The sequence below is a fragment of the Tigriopus californicus genome, chromosome 2 (genome assembly GCF_007210705.1).
Source record: "Tigriopus californicus strain San Diego chromosome 2, Tcal_SD_v2.1, whole genome shotgun sequence".
Taxonomy (NCBI): Eukaryota; Metazoa; Arthropoda; class Copepoda; order Harpacticoida; family Harpacticidae; genus Tigriopus; species Tigriopus californicus.
The window spans coordinates 506,693-526,252 of NC_081441.1; the positions used below are offsets into that span (position 1 = coordinate 506,693).

Below are 19,560 nucleotides of genomic sequence, written 5' to 3' on the forward strand. Positions count from 1 at the left end.
CTTCTCCGGTTGACGCCCTGAATCCATTTGCAGAGTCCAATGAGAACGACGATGCCCCTCTGGGCTGCGTCAATGAAAGACTGAGCGAGATCGCCCCACAAGGCGTGATCGAGCACGAAGAGCTGCCACAAACGCTCCGACTCATGCCCGATGGGTCCAAGATCCCGCACCAGCTTCAGCTGTTCCTCGAGACCATGAAAACCCAGTACCTGACCTTTATGCAGACCATGCAAGAGGAAGCCTTCAAGACGAAAGTCCAGGGCCAAATCCAAGACGAGCAGAAACGCCAAGGCGAGCTCCACAAACGCGAGAAACAGCTCAAAGCTCAGATCGACAACTTGATCTCGGACTCACTCGGCCTGCTCCAATGCCGCCTCCAAGAGTTGGGCATCAAAGCCAAGACGCCCCCCGAGTTCATCGAGAAGGCCAAGGGCATCGTGTGCTCACACCATGACCTTCAGAAGAACAAGGCTAGTCTCGAGGCCGAGGTTCGAGCACTCGAAGCCAACCACGAGAAGCTCATGCTCACCAAAGAGCGCGAGCTCCTCGAGAAACTCGCCCAAGAACGCCCCGATCTGTCGGCTACCAGTGCCAAAGAGGTGGTCCGGAGAGAACTGGAAGTCCAATCCCGCCCTCCTCGAGAGACCCGCCACAGCCATGAGCCGTCACCCACGCCCACGAAAGTGGCTCCTCTGTTGAACAAACTCTCCGATGTGACCTTTACTAAGTGCGGGGGCGAGCAAGTGTCCGCCCAGATCCGGAAACGGCCCCAGAAACAGCGGGATTGGCCGGAAAAACGGAGCAAATTGTCAGCCGCGGCCTCGCCTCCGCCCTCATCGCCCACGGCCTGGGTGCCCACCTCGTCATCCATCGTGGCCAAGATTGAGGAGAAGAGTCCTGAAATGCTGGCCAGGAAGATCATTGACGAGGGTCGTACTTTGGAGAAACAGCCAGCCCATCAACGACCGTCCTCGGCCGCCACGCTGACCATCTCACCTACAAAGGCCAATCGGAGCTTCCATCGGGACACGTTCCCGCCGCATCATTCGGTGGGGGCTTCGGGGGCTTCGGGGACCACGGGGGCCCGCTCCCATCACCCGCCCGGAATGGTGGAGGTGCGCAAGATTGAGCCCATGTCTCCCCCGTCTTATCCCACCATGGCTGTGGGGTCAGCCGTGGATTTGCCCAAGATTGACTTAGCAGCTTCCATGGCGGCATCCTCTGCCTCGCACCACCATAACCACGCCCATCATCCACTTCATCATCAGCCCCACGGCCACGCCTCGGTCCATCCCGAAGGGTTATTACTTCCACCCCATCCAGATTCCCGGTCTCGATCCCGGTCCTCGGAGCACACTTTGGACGGAGGCGATGTCTCGTTCGCTAAGAGCAAGATGAGCACCACGCCCAGGGCCGAGCAATTTGAAGACCGCCTGAAGACCATCATCCATTCAGTTCTTTCGAGTGATCAACAAGGAGGAGGGCCACCCCCTGCCATGACCATCACTTCCACCGCTCCCTCCTCCTCTTACCCAAGTGGAGGAAGCGCCGCTGGGGGAGCTGTTCCGGGCTCTGGGGTCGTGCCTCGACAGGCACCCATGTTCAGTCCGGTGAAACGCGAGCTCCCGTCCCACTTACCTCCCCCTCCCAACACGCGACACCCAGCCTCTTCAGCGCAAGTGTCTCACGCCCAGTCGCTGTCCTTGTCTCACGCTCACTCGCACGCGGGCGGTGGTCCGGCCCGAGCGCTCCAGTACCCTTCGTATCATCCCAGTGCCCCCCGAGTGAGTGAGAAGCACGGTCAAGGAGGAGGACCTCTGATGCCGCGGCATCACCTACCACCCATGAAACGTCCTCCATCGCGGGAATACAACCATCACGGTGGGCAACAACAACAGCAGCAGCAGCAACAGCAGCAGCCTCCTCCCACCTCGTCTTCGTCCTCGAGTCGCACCATGAACGACCTGATCTCATCCGAGATTGACCGGAGCCTACTTGCGGGGCCACCACCGCCACCGCCCAGCTCTACGCCCTCCTCGTTACCCAGCAGTCGTCGAGGCAGCTTTGCCAGTCATACCCCATCGCCGGGTGCTCCTACCGCCGAGTCGGCGTCCAATCTCTCACGTACCATGTCCCAAGTCATCGAGGACTCGATTCGCGGCCACCTCTCTGGCAATCGTCGGGTCGGGGGTGAGTTGGAGGGCCTGGCTTTACCGCGCACCAAAAGTCCCGAGCCTGCTTCGTCATCGTCGGGCTCATTGGGCGCTCCACCTCGCGCCCATTATCCGACCACAACGGATCCATCCTCCTCCGCCCCCTCCGGGTTTGACCAGACGCGCAGTGGTCCGGTCGCCACGTCCTCGTCCGCCCCTTCGTCCGGTTCCTTAAGTGGGACTACGCGCAATGGTGGCAATGACTATCCGGCCATGGAAGGCTTGGCAGCGCGGTTCGGGACCTATATGGCCGCTGAGAACAAGCGGATGATGGACCCCCGAGGTCGTTACATGAGCTCCATGGAGCACCAACAACAGGGCGGCCATGAGCGTCCGTCATCTTCCGGTGGAAGAGGCATGCTCGTGTCTTCGTCGCCAATGGCGTCCTCATCGACGAGTTTGGGTCTTGATCGGAAGCGGCTGAGTTCGCCACCCGTTCTTCCGCCCAAAAAACAGCATTTGGACGACAATCCTGACTATCGTTTGCCCAAAGGTAACTCAAATGCCTGGCTGCCAGTCTCTTTGTCTGTCTGCTTGCTTGCTTGCTTGCCTGCATGATCCCGCTCTTTCAGTTCAAAAAGAGCTGGTAGAATCCGAAAGATGCTTTAGTTTTAGTTTCTCTAGTAGAACCATGTGGGATGTGTGGATTTGTCTCTTCTAACACGATATGTCATGTACTCGTAGTTGTTGAAGAGGTAGACTCTTTGGCGAAACCCTACTAATCTACGTGATGGAAGTGGATCTTGTCCCAGTTTTGGGTTGGTGTCGGGTGTTTTGTTTATGAATCTTAATCCGTAGATAGCCATTGGATAGTCGTCCTTTTTTTGTTCCTTTTCATTGCTTGCTTATTTTTATTTCAACCATGTGCCTCCTTGATGGTGCCGATCCTTACTTGCGATAGACATCATCCAGGCCAACCATGGGTTGTTTTGTTTTCGTTCCTCTTTCTTTTTTTCCGTTACACCTGGCCAACTCTTCGATTTTCAGATAACAACCGTAGTGTCCCTGAAAATCCTCCTCTTCCACCACCTCAACACCATCATCACCACCCCCAGCAGCAACAACATCAAGTCCGTCCCCCTCCTCCACCTCCTTCCTCAAGCCACGCGAATCACCACCCTCGATATCACGTGCCTAAGCATATACCTCCTTACCCTGGAGTTCGCCCGCCCCCACTGACCCCGGGATGGGCCCCACCCTCGGCCTCTGCCTCTCACGGCGGCGCGCCACACCCTCAACCACCGCATGCTCATCATCAGGCCCATAGAAGCCGCAGCCATCCGTATTTACATGAAGACGCCCACCGGGGCAAACATCAGCCACCACCGCCACCACCATCCCATCAGCAGCAACAACAACAACAGCAACAGCACCATCACCGTTATGAGCAGCAACAACATTACAACCATCGGAGGAATTAGTTGTAAATCACAGACAAAGGGAGTCAGAGTGAGGAACGTGCCACGCCCCTACTCTCACTCTCTCTCTCTCTCCCTCCCCTGAGAAAGTGAATGAGGAGGTATGTTTCAGCTCAGTGTAACAGTGAGTGAAAATGACAAGATGAAAGAGAGAAGAAAGTGCGTGATGATAAACAGAATCTTTGGCACTGACCCGCCACACCCACACGCAAATATCCAATCTTACTGTCAATCACTCACGCAATGAATTCGTTGTGCACTTCCACATCCCACCACCGGGTCCCCTTTTAAGAGTCTTCTTTCATTCAAAATAAAGGCTGTTGAGACACTAAACGAAAAGATGGCGGACTCCTTTGTTATCCCTGTTTTGGAAGGTTTTAGGTGGAAATTTGTAGCGATGCTAGTTTGAACCAAGAACTTGAAAAATCACCCAACTACCAACCGACTCTTCATCGAACCTCCGCGGGAGTATTCCGTCCTGATTCCTGCCTCTCCTTGGTCCCACTCCTAAGCTCCTCCCTGTCAGGTTTGCCTACATGCATGTTGAAAAAAGAAGACGCACCTTTGAGATTTTTTTTCTTCTTTTTGAACTTAAGATGCTTGATTATTCCTTCGTATTGTAGTAGAAGTAGTCGATCCATGAATCATCACCTGCCCACTAATCAATGAATGCATCCCATCCCACCTAACAACTCAAAATCCGATGCTTTGAACAAGCCTCCTTCTCACGACTCTTGCCTCTTTTCAGATGAAAACAAGCAGCAATGGCAAGATGAGATTTCCACCGGGTTCGACCGTCTCGTAGCTTATGCCACGGAAGTGGACCGACGCCGGAAATCCACGGACTCCAACTCGCCTAGTCATCCAACGGCCTCTTCCTCGTCCTCGCCCAAGTACAACAACAACAATAACCACCAACACCACCATAACCATAACAACACTTCCAACAGCCACGCCTCTCAACCCCCTCTGTCGCATCCCACGGCAGGGTCCTTGTCCTCCTCGGCCTCGTTACCCACCCTGTCATCCAGTCGTCATCATCAGGCCTCCGGTTTCGATCATCGCATGTCCACCCTGTCCATGAAGTTCAAAGGCTCTTACCGTCGGTGTGCCGTCACGCCTCCTCCACCCAATGGCAACGAAACGGGGTCCACACCTCGAATACCCACCCCAGGCTCATGCTCGAGTCGAGCAGCCACGCCCAGCAGCACATCAGGCCACGCCCAATTGTCTCATCGGGGTAAAAGCCCGCTTCCCGGGGAAAACCTCCCCGAGCATCACCCGAAGAAGCGATATTTTGCCGAGACCCGTGATTCCACCTCGGCCTCTTCATCGGCGAGTTCCACATATGGAGGGGCTGGGATGGTGCCCGTGGGCAGCACTAAACCCCGATTGTTGAACCCAATAAAGGCTGAGCCATACAGCTCGGGGTACGAGAGGCACACCCGACCCGGTGCTGGTGGCCCCACCCCGCCCACAGGTTCGGGGCCCGCTTCCCAGCCATTCTACGAAACTCCCCCTTCCGTAGATCCAACTCGAACCCGACCCACCATGCGATGATGATGATGATGATGCTGCATTGTAATAATGGTAATAAAAAATGAGAAGAACTCCATTAACTTCAAGAGCCAATTGGTCTACTACACTTACCTCCTATTCTATTATATTTGTCCTCGTGTTGTTTGAGATGTGTTCATGAGCCTGTCTACGAACAGTTTGGAGAGGTGATCATCGATGGATCCGAATCCGTTATTCACCTTGACCTGTTCTTCTCTAAACATTGTAATAGGAAATAAACAGAATTATGTCTCCTGTGACTCAAAGCGATCTTGTGCAAATGAATGGAAAATCATCGCTACCAAGAGACTGATATTTTGGTTGGCCAATTTACAGGGATATTTCACCATCAAGAATCGGAGCCCTTGGTTGGTCCAAATTTGTACAATGGAGTAGCTCAAGGTTATTTTATGGAGACACCCAAGCCGTTTGGGCTCGAAATGGGCAGTGGTGGGCATTGGAAACCAAAATGTAAACGTGGTTAATGTGGCTCGTGAAGTGAATTTTGCCTAGAGTTAATTGTTTCGTTTAGAGGAAGAGCGGCTGAGACCTCCTTCGGTTGAGACCAATCGTTAGTTTGGCAAAGCTAAGAAAAAAAATGGAACCCTCAATCGACCCCAATTTGAGTCCATCCCAAAGGAGCCAATTTTGAGGGATAACCAAACCAATAACTGTTTGTTATTTAACTTCTTAAATAGAACCATTTATGACTCAATTTCAGGAAAAGGCAAACCAACGAATAAAAAGTAAACGCTATACCGAAACATTTTTTTTTACGGAAATGTCCATCTTGGTATTCCTCTAGCTCGCCTTCAATCATGAGAAACAAAAAGAAAGAAAAGCATTTCAGCAAATACAACATAGCATTTTGAGTTTATTGCAAATTGAGCAAGAAGGAGGAAAAATTTTATTATGAGAACATTTTCGTTCAGATACAACGAAGGCACTTTGAAGTAAAAACCGGAGAAACACATCCGAGACTCACACACTAGCTTCTATTCAAGGAGTAAATAGGTTTGTTCTTGATTTCCATTCATTATGTTGTTGACTATTAGCTTTGAACACCTTTTCACAATGTAACATTTTGGTTGTTCTTTATGTGGGTATGTTCCTCAAAACTTGATCACTCATTATAAGCAGTGTAAAATATACTGATCGAAAATCGATAAGGTAACTTTGGTTCATGTGGAGCATGTTTTATGTCCAATTTTTGTTCCTGCCTTGTGTCATTATTAACCTCTGGAGTCGAGCTTAATTGTAAATCATTAGCATCTAATCTGATCTCAACCATCATCATCCTTATGATAGCGACGATTAAACAATTCCGAATTTCGAAAAAACCCACTTTTCCTCTCAGAAACGTCATTTAAAGCCAAGCACTCTAGGTATAATTCATTTCAACTCTCTCTCTACCTGTCCGAAAAGCAAGTTCAGATTTTTAGAGACAACCACCACGGGGAAAGGGATCAGGAAACCGGTTTTCCGGTCTGGTTTGGTTTGGTTTTAGGTTGCTACCCACGCCATGCACACACACACACACGCCCTCTCTCTTCCCCCCTCCTCACGATGTCACATTCATTTGTGTAGAGCTAGATTGGTTTGTACTCTTGGCTTTGAGCGGTTTCCATATCCATCCTCCATCCATCCAGACTCCGTTCGAAAAGTTGATCGAGACTGTCTATGTAGAACTGTTGCTCTTAGTTTCTTGGCCAAGCGAAGCAAGGAAATTCGAGCTCGCTCCATGCACTCCGGAAACTGAATTGATTAATGAACAATGCTCGGCGTACATCTTACATAACAGGGCCAAGGCACCACCGATTTTTTCTCCACTTTGATTGTAAATGAAAAGTGTATCCACGGCGACGCCGCATCCGAACCTGGCAAGTCCCACCCGGTCTCACCATCACTTACCTGATCATCGTACCTCAAATCCATCTGAGGGTGAAAAAGTGTCCGAGCGATGGACCAGCCAAGTCACTGACGTCGGTAGCTTCCCAGCTTCTTCACTCAGTAGATCGGGCATCACTCCAATGCACTTTGGCAGTGCTCTCCGAGCATTGGTTGAGTGTAGATATAAGGAACCTGATTTGGTCGCCTCACCTTCTGCACGCGGACCTCAGATTAAATAAGGTAATTGAAAGGGAGTTGGTTGAATAAGTAACCACATTTCGTAACTTTCGATTATGAACCCAAGTTTTGGCACTTCCAACCTTTTAAAGCATTCGCACTTCCAACACCGCTTCATCCAGTGATCGGAACGCGCTTCAGATTTCAAAGCACAGACACGCAACTTGATCACTTGATCTTCAAGAGCGTAAAGTACAAGCTCACTCACCTTCATTGAAAATTTCCATCGTTGGAGGGATAGAAAGCTTACTGTGAAAAGGGGAAGAAAGCACCACAACAAACCTTTCCGAACAACCTTTGTATGTATGTATAGCGCTAATTCAAGATTCGCCCGTCATTCTTCATTCCAGTCGTCGATGGTTCCAAGATCAACATGGACTTTTGCCAAGATCCGTTCTACAACTCGTCCCTGACGTGGAACACCACCACACCCGACCTCACGCAATGCATGCAAGACACCCTCCTCACGGGTCTGCCATGCCTCTTCTTCCTCCTCACCGAGCCCTTTTGGATCATCTACAAGATCTATTACTACTCCATTCAGAGTTTCCCCATTTCGCGGGATTCGAGGAACAAGTGGGGCTGGCTCTTCTTGATCAAAGTGGTGCTAAACCTCGTGCTGATCTTAAACCTCATCCTCCAGATCTGGAACCAGAGCCACGATGAGTTCTATGGCTCTGAGGTTTTCCGTTTCATGGCCATGATGGGTACGATCGTACTCATGTTGGTGGCCATGGTGGTGGAAAAATGGAACAAAATCCACACCTCGCCCCCCATGTTCTTGTTCTGGGGGTTGTTGCTCTTGGTGAAGATACCCACGGTCAAGGATCACGTGCACCATCTGACCAATGACCCCACTGACGCCATGTACTGGGCTTTGGCCCTCACCTACTACCCGGTGTTCCTTATCCAGATCATATGCCATTGTTGGGCGGACCACTCCAACATGGATGATGTCGCCCAAAAACCGCCCGAGAGTGTCGCGTCATTTCCCGCCACCATTTTCTACACCTGGATCGACCCACTCATTTGGACTGGATTGAAAGCCCCCTTGACATTGGACCAAGTTCCACCCCAGCCGCAATACGTCACGGTATCGTATGTGATCCAGGATTTTCTAAACCAATGGTCGCGAAAGGTGTCCAAGATTGAGAAAAACTTCATCAAGGACCGTGATCCGGCAGGCGAGAAACACGTCAAGATTCTCGATGTTCTGTTCGCCACTTATGGAAAACGTTTCTTTCTGATCTTTCTCTTGGGCACGATCAACTTCACCTTGATATTCGTGGGTCCAATAATGCTCAAGCTCCTGATTCAACACGTCCAGAGTACAGAGGAGGCGTGGAAGGGATTCGCCTATGTGATCCTGATCTTCGCCAATGCCTCCTTGCAGTCCTTGCTGAACCATCAATTCCTCCAACAGACTGTGATCAGCGCCCAACAGATTCGGGCCAGCTTGAGTTCGATGATCTATAGGAAGACCTTAAAACTGTCCAATTTGGCACGGAAGAAATTCACAATGGGCGAGATCACCAACTTCATCTCCACCGACATTCAAACATTGGGGATGACCATTCCCTACATGAACAACGTGTGGGTGGCACCCATGAAGATCATCATAGCGATGTTCTTTTTGTACGAAGAGCTCAAGTCGGTGGCTTTCATCGGAGTGGGTATCATGGCTGTCCTCCTTCCACTGAATTATTGGAGTTCGGTGATTATCAAAAAAATGCGCAAGAACCAGATGGAAGCCAAGGATGGTCGAATCAAGCTGATGAACGAAGTTCTCAAAGGCATGAGGGTCTTAAAGTTGTATGCTTGGGAGCTCCCGTTCATGGACAGGATCAACGCCATTCGACTCACCGAAGTGAAGCTCATGAAGTCCTTGGCCAAGATTTATGCCATTTCAAATTTCACCCTGAATTCCGGACCAACCCTCATCACCATTGCTTGCTTTGGATTGTACACGGTGTTCCAACCCGGAGAAGTCCTGACCGCTGACAAGATCTTCGTGTCGATTGCCTTGTTCAATATCATTCGCATGTCCATGGTCATGTTGCCATGGGCCATTGTGGCTCTACTGAAGGCTTTCGTGTCCTTGAAACGCATTGCTGATTTTCTGAACGCCAATGAGTTGGACCCCGAGGCCGTTGGCAAAGAGACGGAGAGTGAGGAAAATGCCATTGAAATTGCCAAGGGATCTTTCACCTGGACTGAGGAGGAAGATCAGACCACGCTGAAGGATATCAACGTTCAGATTCGTAAAGGCTCTTTGGTAGCAGTGGTGGGCGTGGTTGGAGCCGGTAAGAGTTCGTTATTGAGCGCCATCTTGGGCGAGATGGAGAAGACCGACGGTCACATCAATCAAAGTGGCACTTTGGCCTACGTTCCACAGCAGGCTTGGATCCAAAACATGACTCTCAAGAACAACATTCTCTTTGAGAAGCCGTTCCATGGGAGCAGATACAAGAGAACCTTGGAAGCTTGCGCTCTCAAGGACGACCTCGACATACTTATAAGCGGAGATGAGACCGAGATTGGCGAGAATGGGATCAACTTATCCGGAGGTCAGAAGCAAAGAGTGTCGGTGGCCAGGGCGGTTTACTCCGATTCGGATGTCTACCTTCTGGATGACCCACTGTCAGCAGTTGACGCTCACGTGGGCAGGCACCTGTTTGACAAGGTGTTCAGTTCAAAGAGCGGAATCTTGAAGGATCGAACCCGAGTTCTGGTGACTCACAACGTGAGCTTCTTGGATCAAATGGATCTAATCTTGGTGATGCGGAATGGAACCATTGCTGAACGAGGATCATACTCGCAATTGAAGGAAAGTAAAGGGGCGTTCAGCGAATTTTTGGAGCAATATGCAAATCAGCCAGTGAATGAAGAGATCGTCGAAGACCACGAAAAGGACAAAAAGCTTCAAGTGAAGCCTGTCAAGGCCCGACAAATTCCACCCAGAGCAAGACGGATGTCTCAGACACTAAGTTGTTCACCAGCTTCGCCGTTCATCAAGTACTTGAGTTCCTCTGTAGACGCACCTTTGCCTGATGATATCTTAGCCGAAGAAGAGGAGGAGCCTTTAATTGAGGCCACGGATGACTCCACGAGTTAGACCGTGACATCTCGACGCGGGTCCAAGGTCAATGATCCATTGGCTGGCCGTCTGGTTGATGACGAGGAGGCCATGATTGGGAAGGTGAATTGGAAGGTCTACTTGAGCTACATGAAAGATCTGGGAAACATCATCAGTATCATCTCCTTTCTTTTGTACCTCGTTGGCCAAGGCTTGGAGTCTGGATCCAGCTATTGGTTGTCGTTTTGGGCCGATTCGAACGGAGCAGATCCCGTCCATGCCAATGACAACACTCCATTCTATCTGGGAGTGTACTCGGGCATTGGTGCACTCCAAATTGTGATCATGATATTCCGTGAGATTGTCCTGTTCATTGCATGTGCTGACGCTTCGAATCTTATTCACGCTCGATTATTGTCCAAAGTAGTTAGCAGTCCAATGTCGTTTTTCGATACCAATCCCATCGGACGGATCGTCAATCGCTTTTCTGCCGATATCGGAACCGTCGACGACGGAATTCCTTTCCAAATATCGCTCCTATTCGAGTGCTTCACCAGTATCGCTACGGTTTTGGCCCTGATCTGCTACTCGCTCCCAATCTTCATGACCGTGATTCTGCCTCTGGCATTGATGTACTATGGTATCCAACGATGCTACATCTCGACCACTCGCCAATTGCAAAGGATCGAGTCCATCGTCATCTCACCCATATTTGCTCACTTCGGCGATTCCTTAAACGGGGTCCAATCCATCCGGGCCTACAGGCAAGAGGAGCGGTTCATCCTCGAGTCCGAGAAACGGGTGGATAAGGGCGTGCAACTTCACTACATGTGCGTCATGATGAACCGTTGGCTGGGAGTTCGGATCGAGTTTCTTGCCAACTTGGTTGTGTTCTTCGTGGCCCTTTTTGCTGTATTATCCCGGGGCACCATCTCGCCCGGACTCACGGGCTTGGCCATCACCTTTTCCTTGAATGTCACGGGGATGCTGAATTGGCTGATTCGAGCCGTATGTGATATGGAAACCGACGCAGTGGCTTTAGAACGTATCCTGGAGTACTCAGAAAATCCTCAAGAAGCAGATTGGGCTCTACCTGAGGACGACAAGCATTCGGATTTCCCCATGGAAGGACAGATCGAGTTCTCAAAGTATCAAACAAGATACAGAGAGGGATTGGATCTAGTTCTCAAGGATGTTTCCATGCGGATTCAACCCAAGGAAAAGATTGGAATCTGTGGCCGCACGGGTGCAGGAAAGAGTAGCCTGACACTGGCTCTCTTCAGGATCATCGAACCTGTCTCGGGCAAGATCCTTTTGGACGGAATCGACGTGAACACCCTCGGCCTTCATAAGCTGAGAGGGGGCCTCACCATAATTCCCCAAGACCCCGTGCTTTTCACCGGTAATGTTCGATTTAACTTGGATCCCACCGAAGAGAATACTGATAACCAGATCTGGCAAGCATTGGAGCATGCCAATCTAAAAGCCCACATTACCTCCTTGACCAATGGGTTGGACCATGAGGTGTCGGAAGGCGGAGACAACTTTTCGGTGGGACAACGTCAGCTCTTGTGCTTAGCTCGAGCTTTGCTTCGAAAGACAAAAATTCTGATCCTTGACGAGGCCACCGCCGCCGTTGACCTCGAGACCGATGATCTCATCCAGGCCACAATCCGGAAGGAATTCGCGGACTGCACTGTTCTTACCATTGCTCACCGTCTTAACACCATATTGGACTCGGACAGAGTCGCTGTTTTTAGCGAAGGCAAACTGGTGGAACTGGACTCACCACAAAGCCTTATGGACAAGCATGATTCCGTGTTTAGAGGCTTGGCCAAAAATGCAGGTCTTGTATGAAATGAATGAAATGAAATGATCAAATAAATAAAACTCACTCACCCTTCTGAATCGCCTCGAGTTGTGTTTGTTGATTTTGAGGGGGTATTTTTCAACATCTGGTTCCACTTGAATTTCAGGTTTTAAGCACGAACATTTAGTCACCACCTTGGATCCCATGAGCTCAGCTCACATATGACTTTGCCTCATTGAAAAATAGTCTCGAACATGACACAAGAGGCATGGGTCCAGCCCGACTCTCCTTCCTTTTGCCCAGATCAGTTTTGGAATAGCTCTGTATCATGGAATACGGAGTCTCCACGGCTCAGTTTATGCTTTCAAGACACCTTTTTAACCGTGATTCCTTGTGCCATCGTATTTACCCTGGAGCCGTTTTGGCTTTGGTTCAAGAAGAGTCGACGAAACTCGCACCACGTGTTCCCAACCCCAAGGCGGTTTGGCAAGGTGTTCTCGACCCGGGTCCTGCTCACCTTACTTCTCACGGCCAGTTGTATTACTCAAGTGATTTTAAATTCCAATCGACGAGGTGCTTTTGGCTCGGAAGTCTTCCATTACACACTCCTCATTGGGACTTACATCGGCGTGATTGCCTTTGAATGCTTGGATCAATGGAACAACACGGCCAATTCTCCTCCTATTTTTCTATTCTGGCTCTCCATGGGGTTTTGTCAGCTCCCTGTGTTGCAGACCCAAGTGAGTTACTTACTGGCTCATCCCAGTAATGGGATCTATTGGGTGGTATCTCTGGCTCATTATCCAATCATTATTCTACAATTACTTGTGCACTCCATCTCGTCCAATGCTCAGGTAGGAGATTGGTCCCTGGAGGCCAATGCCTCCTTTCCGTCTCTTCTCTGCTTCACATGGATGAACCAATTCATTTGCAAAGGAATATGCTCGCCAATAACCGATCACTTTCAGATCCCAAAAGCGCCTTCCATGCTGGATCCAAGTCGATTGAGACGAAAATTTGGCCCTCATCCCCAACATCGGGATGGCACATTGTCCAGGCAAATCATTCGAAGCACTTGGAAGCGCCTGGTTTTGACCTTCATCCTTGGTGTTTCTGCCATCATCTTATCGTTTCTTCCCACCTTGTTCTTGCGGCTCTTGATTTTGCACTGCCAAAATCCGGAGCAATCTTGGAAAGGATTCTTCTTTGCCATTGCCTTATTCCTGGGAGTCACAGTGGAATCCGTGGTCCTCAACCAGTTTTTCAAGCAGACCACCGTTCTGGCGCAGCAAGTAAGCAGCGGTTTGGCTGCACTCATTTTTCAGAAGACACTCAAGATCCCCGCCAGAGTCAGGAACAACTTGGAGATTGGTCAGATCGCCAACTTGATCAGTAACGATCTCATTGCTGTAGGGAACAACGCGTGCATCATCACCAATGTGTTCACCGCCCCCTTCATTATTGTCATCGCCATGATACTTCTCTGCTTGGAGTTGGGGTTCCTGGCATTTGCGGGTGTGGCCATGTTTTTCCTTCTCACTCCCATTACTCAAATAGCGTCTGTTCGTCTTCGGAAATACCAATGCCGCTATTTGGAATTAAAAGATCGACGACTAGCATTCTTGGCCAAATTGTTACAAAACATGTCCGTGCTGAAGATGAACGTTCTTGAATCGGCAATGTTGAAGAGAGTGATTGCTATTAAAGATCAAGAGTTGAAAGTCATGAAAAATTTGGGAAGGGCCTTAGTGATAGCTAAAATCCCCTTTTCAATGGGCCCGACGATTCTCGTGCTTTCTTCGTTTCTCATAGTTACCCTCGTCATTCCCACGAGTGTCTTGAAAGCGGAGAAGATATTTGTGTCCGTGGCTCTTTTTAGCATCATCAAACGTTCGGCTGAGCAATTTCCCATCGGGTTGGGTTGTCTAGTGAAGGCTTTAGTGTCTTTTGAAAGGATTTCAAATTTCCTAGAGATGCCCGAGTCCCCCGAAGACGCCATACAAATCCATCCCGCTCGGGACAACTCTGATGACGAGCTTGCACTTACAATAGTTGGACAAGACTTTTGCACAAATCTCCGTCAAGGCGAATCCATTGGCATTTATCCTCAACCTAACGCCACCATCTCATTTCCTCAGGCAGCTTGTGACAATGAAGAGCAATTAGGCATTCAAGTGAAGGTCCATAAGCCGATGTCTTTTGTTCCCAACCAACCTTGGATCCAGAATGACTCGTTGAAAAGCAACATTCTCTTCGGAAGACCATTTAAGGAAGACCAATACCACGCCGTGCTAGAAGTGTGCCACTTGAAGCAAGACTTGGAACTTTTGCCCCAAGGAGACGAAACTGACCTTGGTCCTTTAGGAATCAATCTAAATGAAGACCAGAAACAGAAAGTGTCTTTGGCCAGAGCTTTGTATTCCCATCAAGATGTTTGCATTCTGGGCATGATGCCGCCGAATGTGAATGCGGATGAGATTTTCAAGTTTCTGAGAAATACTACGGTTGTCCTTTTTTCTCACGACATCCGACTGATGTCTCTCGTGGACAGAGTTATATCCTTGGACGAAGGTCACTCTCCCCGCCTTGAAGTCTCGTCAGAATTTCGTCAAAACCAGTCGGGCTTTGAGCGCGACTCCTGTATAACTAGGCCGAATACCGCTAAAGTGAAACTTGTCGCGGTGGACAACGAACCCTGCACTCAAGGATCTGTGTCTTTCCGGGTGTACTTGTATTATATCAAAGCTTATGGTCCCTGTCTGGTCCCTTTAGTGTTGGGAATGTTTCTGGTGGCTCACGGTCTTGACCTGGCATGTAAGTATTGGCTGTCCTTGTGGGCCAAGGCCAACGAAGGGGACGTGTCTTCAAATGTAACTCCTTTGTATTACTTGTGCATCTATGGAGCCATTGGAGGCATTCAAGGAATCTTCATCGTGGCCAAAGACATTTGTCTGTTCTTGGGATGTACCAGAGCATCACGCACGATCCACAAAGATCTCATCTCCACCACGATGGCCTTTCCCATGTCATTTTTCAAAAGCACGTTGTTTGGAAATATTCTGAACCGATTTTCTATCGACATTGGTGGCGTGGATGACGTGATCCCTACTCAACTTGCTGTGTTTTTGAATTGTGTGTCTGCTTTGATCATGATCTTCATCGTAATTGGATCCACTTTGCCCATTTTTATGGTGCTCATCCTTCCCCTCGCTATGTTCTATTACTCCATTCACATCATTTATCTAACCTCGTATCGCCAACTCCAAAGACTCAATGTCCTGACTCGATCCGAGCTCCTGAATTTCATCTCTGAGATCACAGCCGGAGCGGAAACCATTCGAATGTTCGAGCAAGAACACCGGATCCAAAGCGTTTCCGAATTTAAGATCAACAAAGCAATACAATCCTCTTATACCATGGAAATGATGCGTCGATGGCTAGCCCTTCGTATGGAGTTCTTAGGGAATATGATTCTTTTCGGAACCGCCATCCTCTCCGTGTGGTACACGGACTCGATCACTCCAAGTCTGGTGGGCTTGATCTTGTCGTTCTCGTTGGAAGTGACTCATATTTTGAATTGGCTCATGCGAGCCATTAGTGACTTGGACTCCCAATTTGTAGCCTTGGAACGGATCCGAGGGTATCAGAATGTTCCAAAGGAAACCGTCTGGACTAATGAGGATGATGGCAATGGATTGATTCCAAAGTTCCAAGAGCTCACAGTCGACATTGCGCCCTCCATGAAATTCGCCATTAAAGCTGGTGAGAAAATTGTAGTTGTGGATCCGTCTGGTGGAGCTGCTCGGGATCTTGTGGACCAAATGTTCCATTTGTCAGATTCGACCAATGGAACTATCTTATTGAATGGCGAAGATATTCGCACCCACGAAAAAGGCTATCTCCGACTCTGGGTCCGATTTGTGTCGAGTGAGCCGATTATTTTCCCTGGAACAGTCAAGTCCATTATGGATCCAAATAACATTCACGTCGAGCATGAGATGAGGAATGTCCTGAGTCGTTTTGGCATAAGTGATCTGAAACTTGATGAGATTATCCACTCATATGATAATCCCATTCCTATACAGAAGATATGGCTCCTTTTTGTGGCACGATTCGTCCTCGAACCACCTCCAGTTTTGTTACTAGAATTCCCTTTGTTGAAGGATCATGAAAGTGAAATCATGGCGATACTCAATCCAATACTGGAAGAGGAACTCCGAGAAGTGTGCGTGATCTTGTTCACTCGCAAGACCTTCTTTTGTCAAACTGCTCCACAATAGAAATATAGATGTACTTAACATAAGCGTTCTGGGCTTTAGGCTAACACACAAAGGTCCTGTATATCCACTGTAACCACGCGCATGAAATGTACGCATATGAGACAATACTTGTACAGGGTGGCTCCAAACACTGGGTACCTTTCATAAATCATTATGAGCCTCTTAGTTGTGGATACAGGCTTCTATTTTTGGGACTATCATGGCACGAAAAGTTATTCACTTTGGCATTATCTACGAACTGTGACTTTTTGATCTTGATGATGTAGTTTGGCGACAACTTAGACATGTCTTTTCAAATTGGGTACATCAATGCCTCAACTGAGTTGTGGGGGTTGAAGTTGGCTTTAGCTCAAAGCTTTGCCCAATATAAACAATAATTTGTCTAAAGTCCGTCTAGCTCGGTATCAAAAATACTTTTGATCTGAAACCTCAATTCCCAAAACTCTACGGCCATTTGCCGTCAGCTCTCCTCAGCGTATGTGCTGGGGCAACCTGTGGTTAGAGAATAATCTATGTATTGGTGCAATGCTCCTTGGAATTTATTGCAGCATAGAGTTTTTGAGAATATTGATGTACCCTTATGTAGTCAATTTGATGACGTCCCCACAGGAGCGCAGGAAGTAATGGCCTTGGAACTGGGCCCAAAAAATGGTGATGGCTGAATGTTTGGTCAAATTACAATTCATGTAGGACTTTTCTGGGAGCCCCCCCAAATACTTCTTTCTTCTTGTTTAACCCTTGAATTGCCAATGACGAGCTTCTCAATCAAATCAAAGAATCACGCACCTTGACCAGGAATCGTTAAAATAATTTTTTTTAAAGTTGAGTGAAGTTTTAAACTATTTTGGCCATTTTGAGACAAAAAATTATTTCACGAACTTTAACTCAAAAATAACCTAGAATCGAGGATTTTCGGCGAAATTGAAAGGTTTTGTCATGTTTATGCAAAATTTAGGCCAACTCCTAAGTGAAAAGAAATTCAGGGCTACTTTGGTCATGTCTGACAATGTTTGCCCCCGCTCAAAGATTTGTTTGACCTGGAACCCCAAGCTTTCATTCAGAGGAACTGTTGAACACACACATTATTGCTATACAGCAAATGATTTAATTGTAGCTTAAGGGCGATTGGTAACCCTTCCAACGTTTTCACCAAAACAATGTTCGAAAATGCAAGTGAGCATAGTTTTGATGTCGGAACCAAAACCAAGGGCCTGCTGAAGACCGTCAAGTAAGCAGAGGGAATTGGGTGAGCCTTTCGGTGTCCATCCTTGAATAATTGGTGATTGGAGAAGTTCATACAACAACAGAGGGCTACCAATCTCCATGATCTAAAATTGGACCATTCATGGTATGCAGTTAGATTTTTCAACAATCACTTTTGCTGAAAATATGATCAATCAATTCTTGGAGGACGGGGAAGGATTTTCACAGGGCACAAAGAGTGGCTCTTAATTTCTTGCCACCCTGGACAGTACATTCCATATGATGGCTTTTACACATTATATTTTTCTAAAAATATTTATTTTCACCTCGTATTCGCTATATTTTAATTTTTTACAAATTCCACTTTTTGATCATCTACTCCTTATGAATGCATGTAGTGATAAGGATTGATCGGTAACTCACGGTGTATTTTACTTTTTCTTTGAAATATAATGTAAGTTTTTGCCTTAGATTCTCACACAATGGTGGTATTAATTTCGGAGACCACTCACCTACTTTGTCCTGGACCATGATTTCAGGATGTTTCAAAATATGGCTTTCTCTTAGAAATTATAGATATGTGCCTAAGACTATGTTTCTGATCCCAAAGAGCAAGAAGATTGTGAAAAACGATAATCAAGCAATTTTTGGCCTTAAAAACCACCATAATACATGAATAACCAAACAATTAAAAACACGTTTTTTAAATTTTCAGTCACTTATTTTAACGTTTTCCCAACTCATGTTGGCTAATCATCATAAACTAAGAACAATTATTTTGCCTGAAATCACAAACTAGTTTGTGACCCCAACTGATCAGTAGGGGTCGGAAAGATAATTTTCTGGGTTAAATTAAGTTTTTAGCTATTTTGATAATTTTTGAGCAACTAAACTATTTCATGAATTTTAACCATGAAACAACCTAAAACCGAGGACTTTCGGGGAAATTGAAGAGTTTTGGTCATTATTAAAGGAAAATTAGGAGAAATATAGGGTGGATGTCAAAAAAATTGGGGTAATTTTTGTCCTCGCTCAAAGATTTGTTTGACATTAAACCTCAAGCTTTCATTAAGATGAAGTGTTGAGCACATACAGCTGTGTCATACCGCATATGATCTAATTTTAACCATAGGGCGAATGGTAACCCTCCCATCGTTTGCCACCAAAACAATATTCTAAAATGCAAATGAGAGCAGTCTTGATATCAGAACCAAAACTAAGGGCCCTACTGAAGACCGGAAAGATGCTCAGGGAAATCCTCAAACCGTTGTTAAGAGGAGAAGTTCATCCAAGAACAACGAATCCCTTTACAACAAACAACAGACCGAGAGCAAAGATCTGGGAGTATACTGAGCCCAAAGAGCCAGAAGATCGTGAACAATATATTAATGAAGCAATCTTTACCTTATTTACCACATTAATGCTTGAATATCCAAACAAATAAAGCTATTTGCACCTTTTTCAAACTGACTTTTAAGTTTTCGGAATTTATTTTGGCTGATTTTATTAACTTAAAAACAACTATTTTGACCAAAATCACAAACGTCTTCGTCTTCGGTACAGCCCTGGACTCCAATGAAATATTTTGAACCCAATTTGAAATTCCCTCCTGACTCGTAATCACGTCTTCTTTTGGCTTTTGGCCTCTAGCTTCCAGTTCATGTTTCTTCCAGATGTGAAGCAGGTGTTTGGAGGTGTTCAGGACACTTGCAATGGAGGTTGGGGACCTTCCGGCAAAGAGCAAATTTGAGATGCTTTCCCTTTTGCAATCCAAGTCACTAGCTCTTTGACACATTTGCAGATTAACCCAAAAGTTTTGCTCACCATATGATCAAGTACTCGTGTGCCAAATTTCAACGAGTTTGGAGCATTTTTC

The 19,560-nt window shown here is 47.5% G+C and overlaps 3 protein-coding genes across 6 annotated transcripts in view; all 3 read left to right on the forward strand.

The window, feature by feature from the left end:
* Positions 1-5,448, forward strand: part of LOC131893155 (histone-lysine N-methyltransferase, H3 lysine-79 specific-like) — a 20,639-nt gene extending 15,191 nt beyond the window's left edge. The window contains exons 9-11 of one of the 3 annotated variants that reach the window (XR_009374640.1): positions 34-2,706; positions 3,201-4,157; positions 4,380-4,557. Coding sequence is in view for 1 of the 3 variants with exons in the window: in XM_059243105.1 (XP_059099088.1) it covers positions 34-2,706; positions 4,380-5,191 (3,485 nt within the window). In the remaining 2 variants the exon portion in view is untranslated. Of the gene's footprint in view, positions 1-33; positions 2,707-3,200; positions 4,158-4,379 lie in introns of all 3 variants that reach the window. The other 2 variants (XR_009374641.1, XM_059243105.1) reach the window with 2 other exon arrangements.
* A 1,482-nt stretch (positions 5,449-6,930) lies between these two features.
* LOC131893156 (multidrug resistance-associated protein 1-like) lies at positions 6,931-12,367 on the forward strand. Its single transcript, XM_059243107.1, is given in 2 exon segments — positions 6,931-7,318; positions 7,666-12,367. A coding segment is annotated over 1 exon segment (4,560 nt). The 5' UTR covers positions 6,931-7,318; positions 7,666-7,688; the 3' UTR covers positions 12,249-12,367.
* LOC131893157 (multidrug resistance-associated protein 1-like) lies at positions 7,461-16,504 on the forward strand. 2 transcript variants are annotated; one of them, XM_059243109.1, is made up of 3 exons: positions 7,461-7,618; positions 12,368-13,055; positions 13,170-16,504. In XM_059243109.1, the coding sequence occupies exons 2-3, from the start codon at positions 12,456-12,458 to the stop codon at positions 16,479-16,481; spliced, it is 3,912 nt and encodes a 1,303-aa protein (XP_059099092.1). In that variant the 5' UTR covers positions 7,461-7,618; positions 12,368-12,455; the 3' UTR covers positions 16,482-16,504. The 2 variants fall into 2 exon arrangements, with proteins under 2 accessions (XP_059099092.1, XP_059099091.1); XM_059243108.1 differs by having other exon boundaries at positions 12,368-16,504.
* The last annotated feature ends 3,056 nt before the right edge of the window (positions 16,505-19,560 follow it).

Excerpts from the sequence above, each read along its gene's own strand:
- LOC131893157 (XM_059243108.1), top strand. The coding sequence starts at position 12,456 with ATGACACAAGAGGCATGGGTCCAGCCCGACTCTCCTTCCTTTTGCCCA.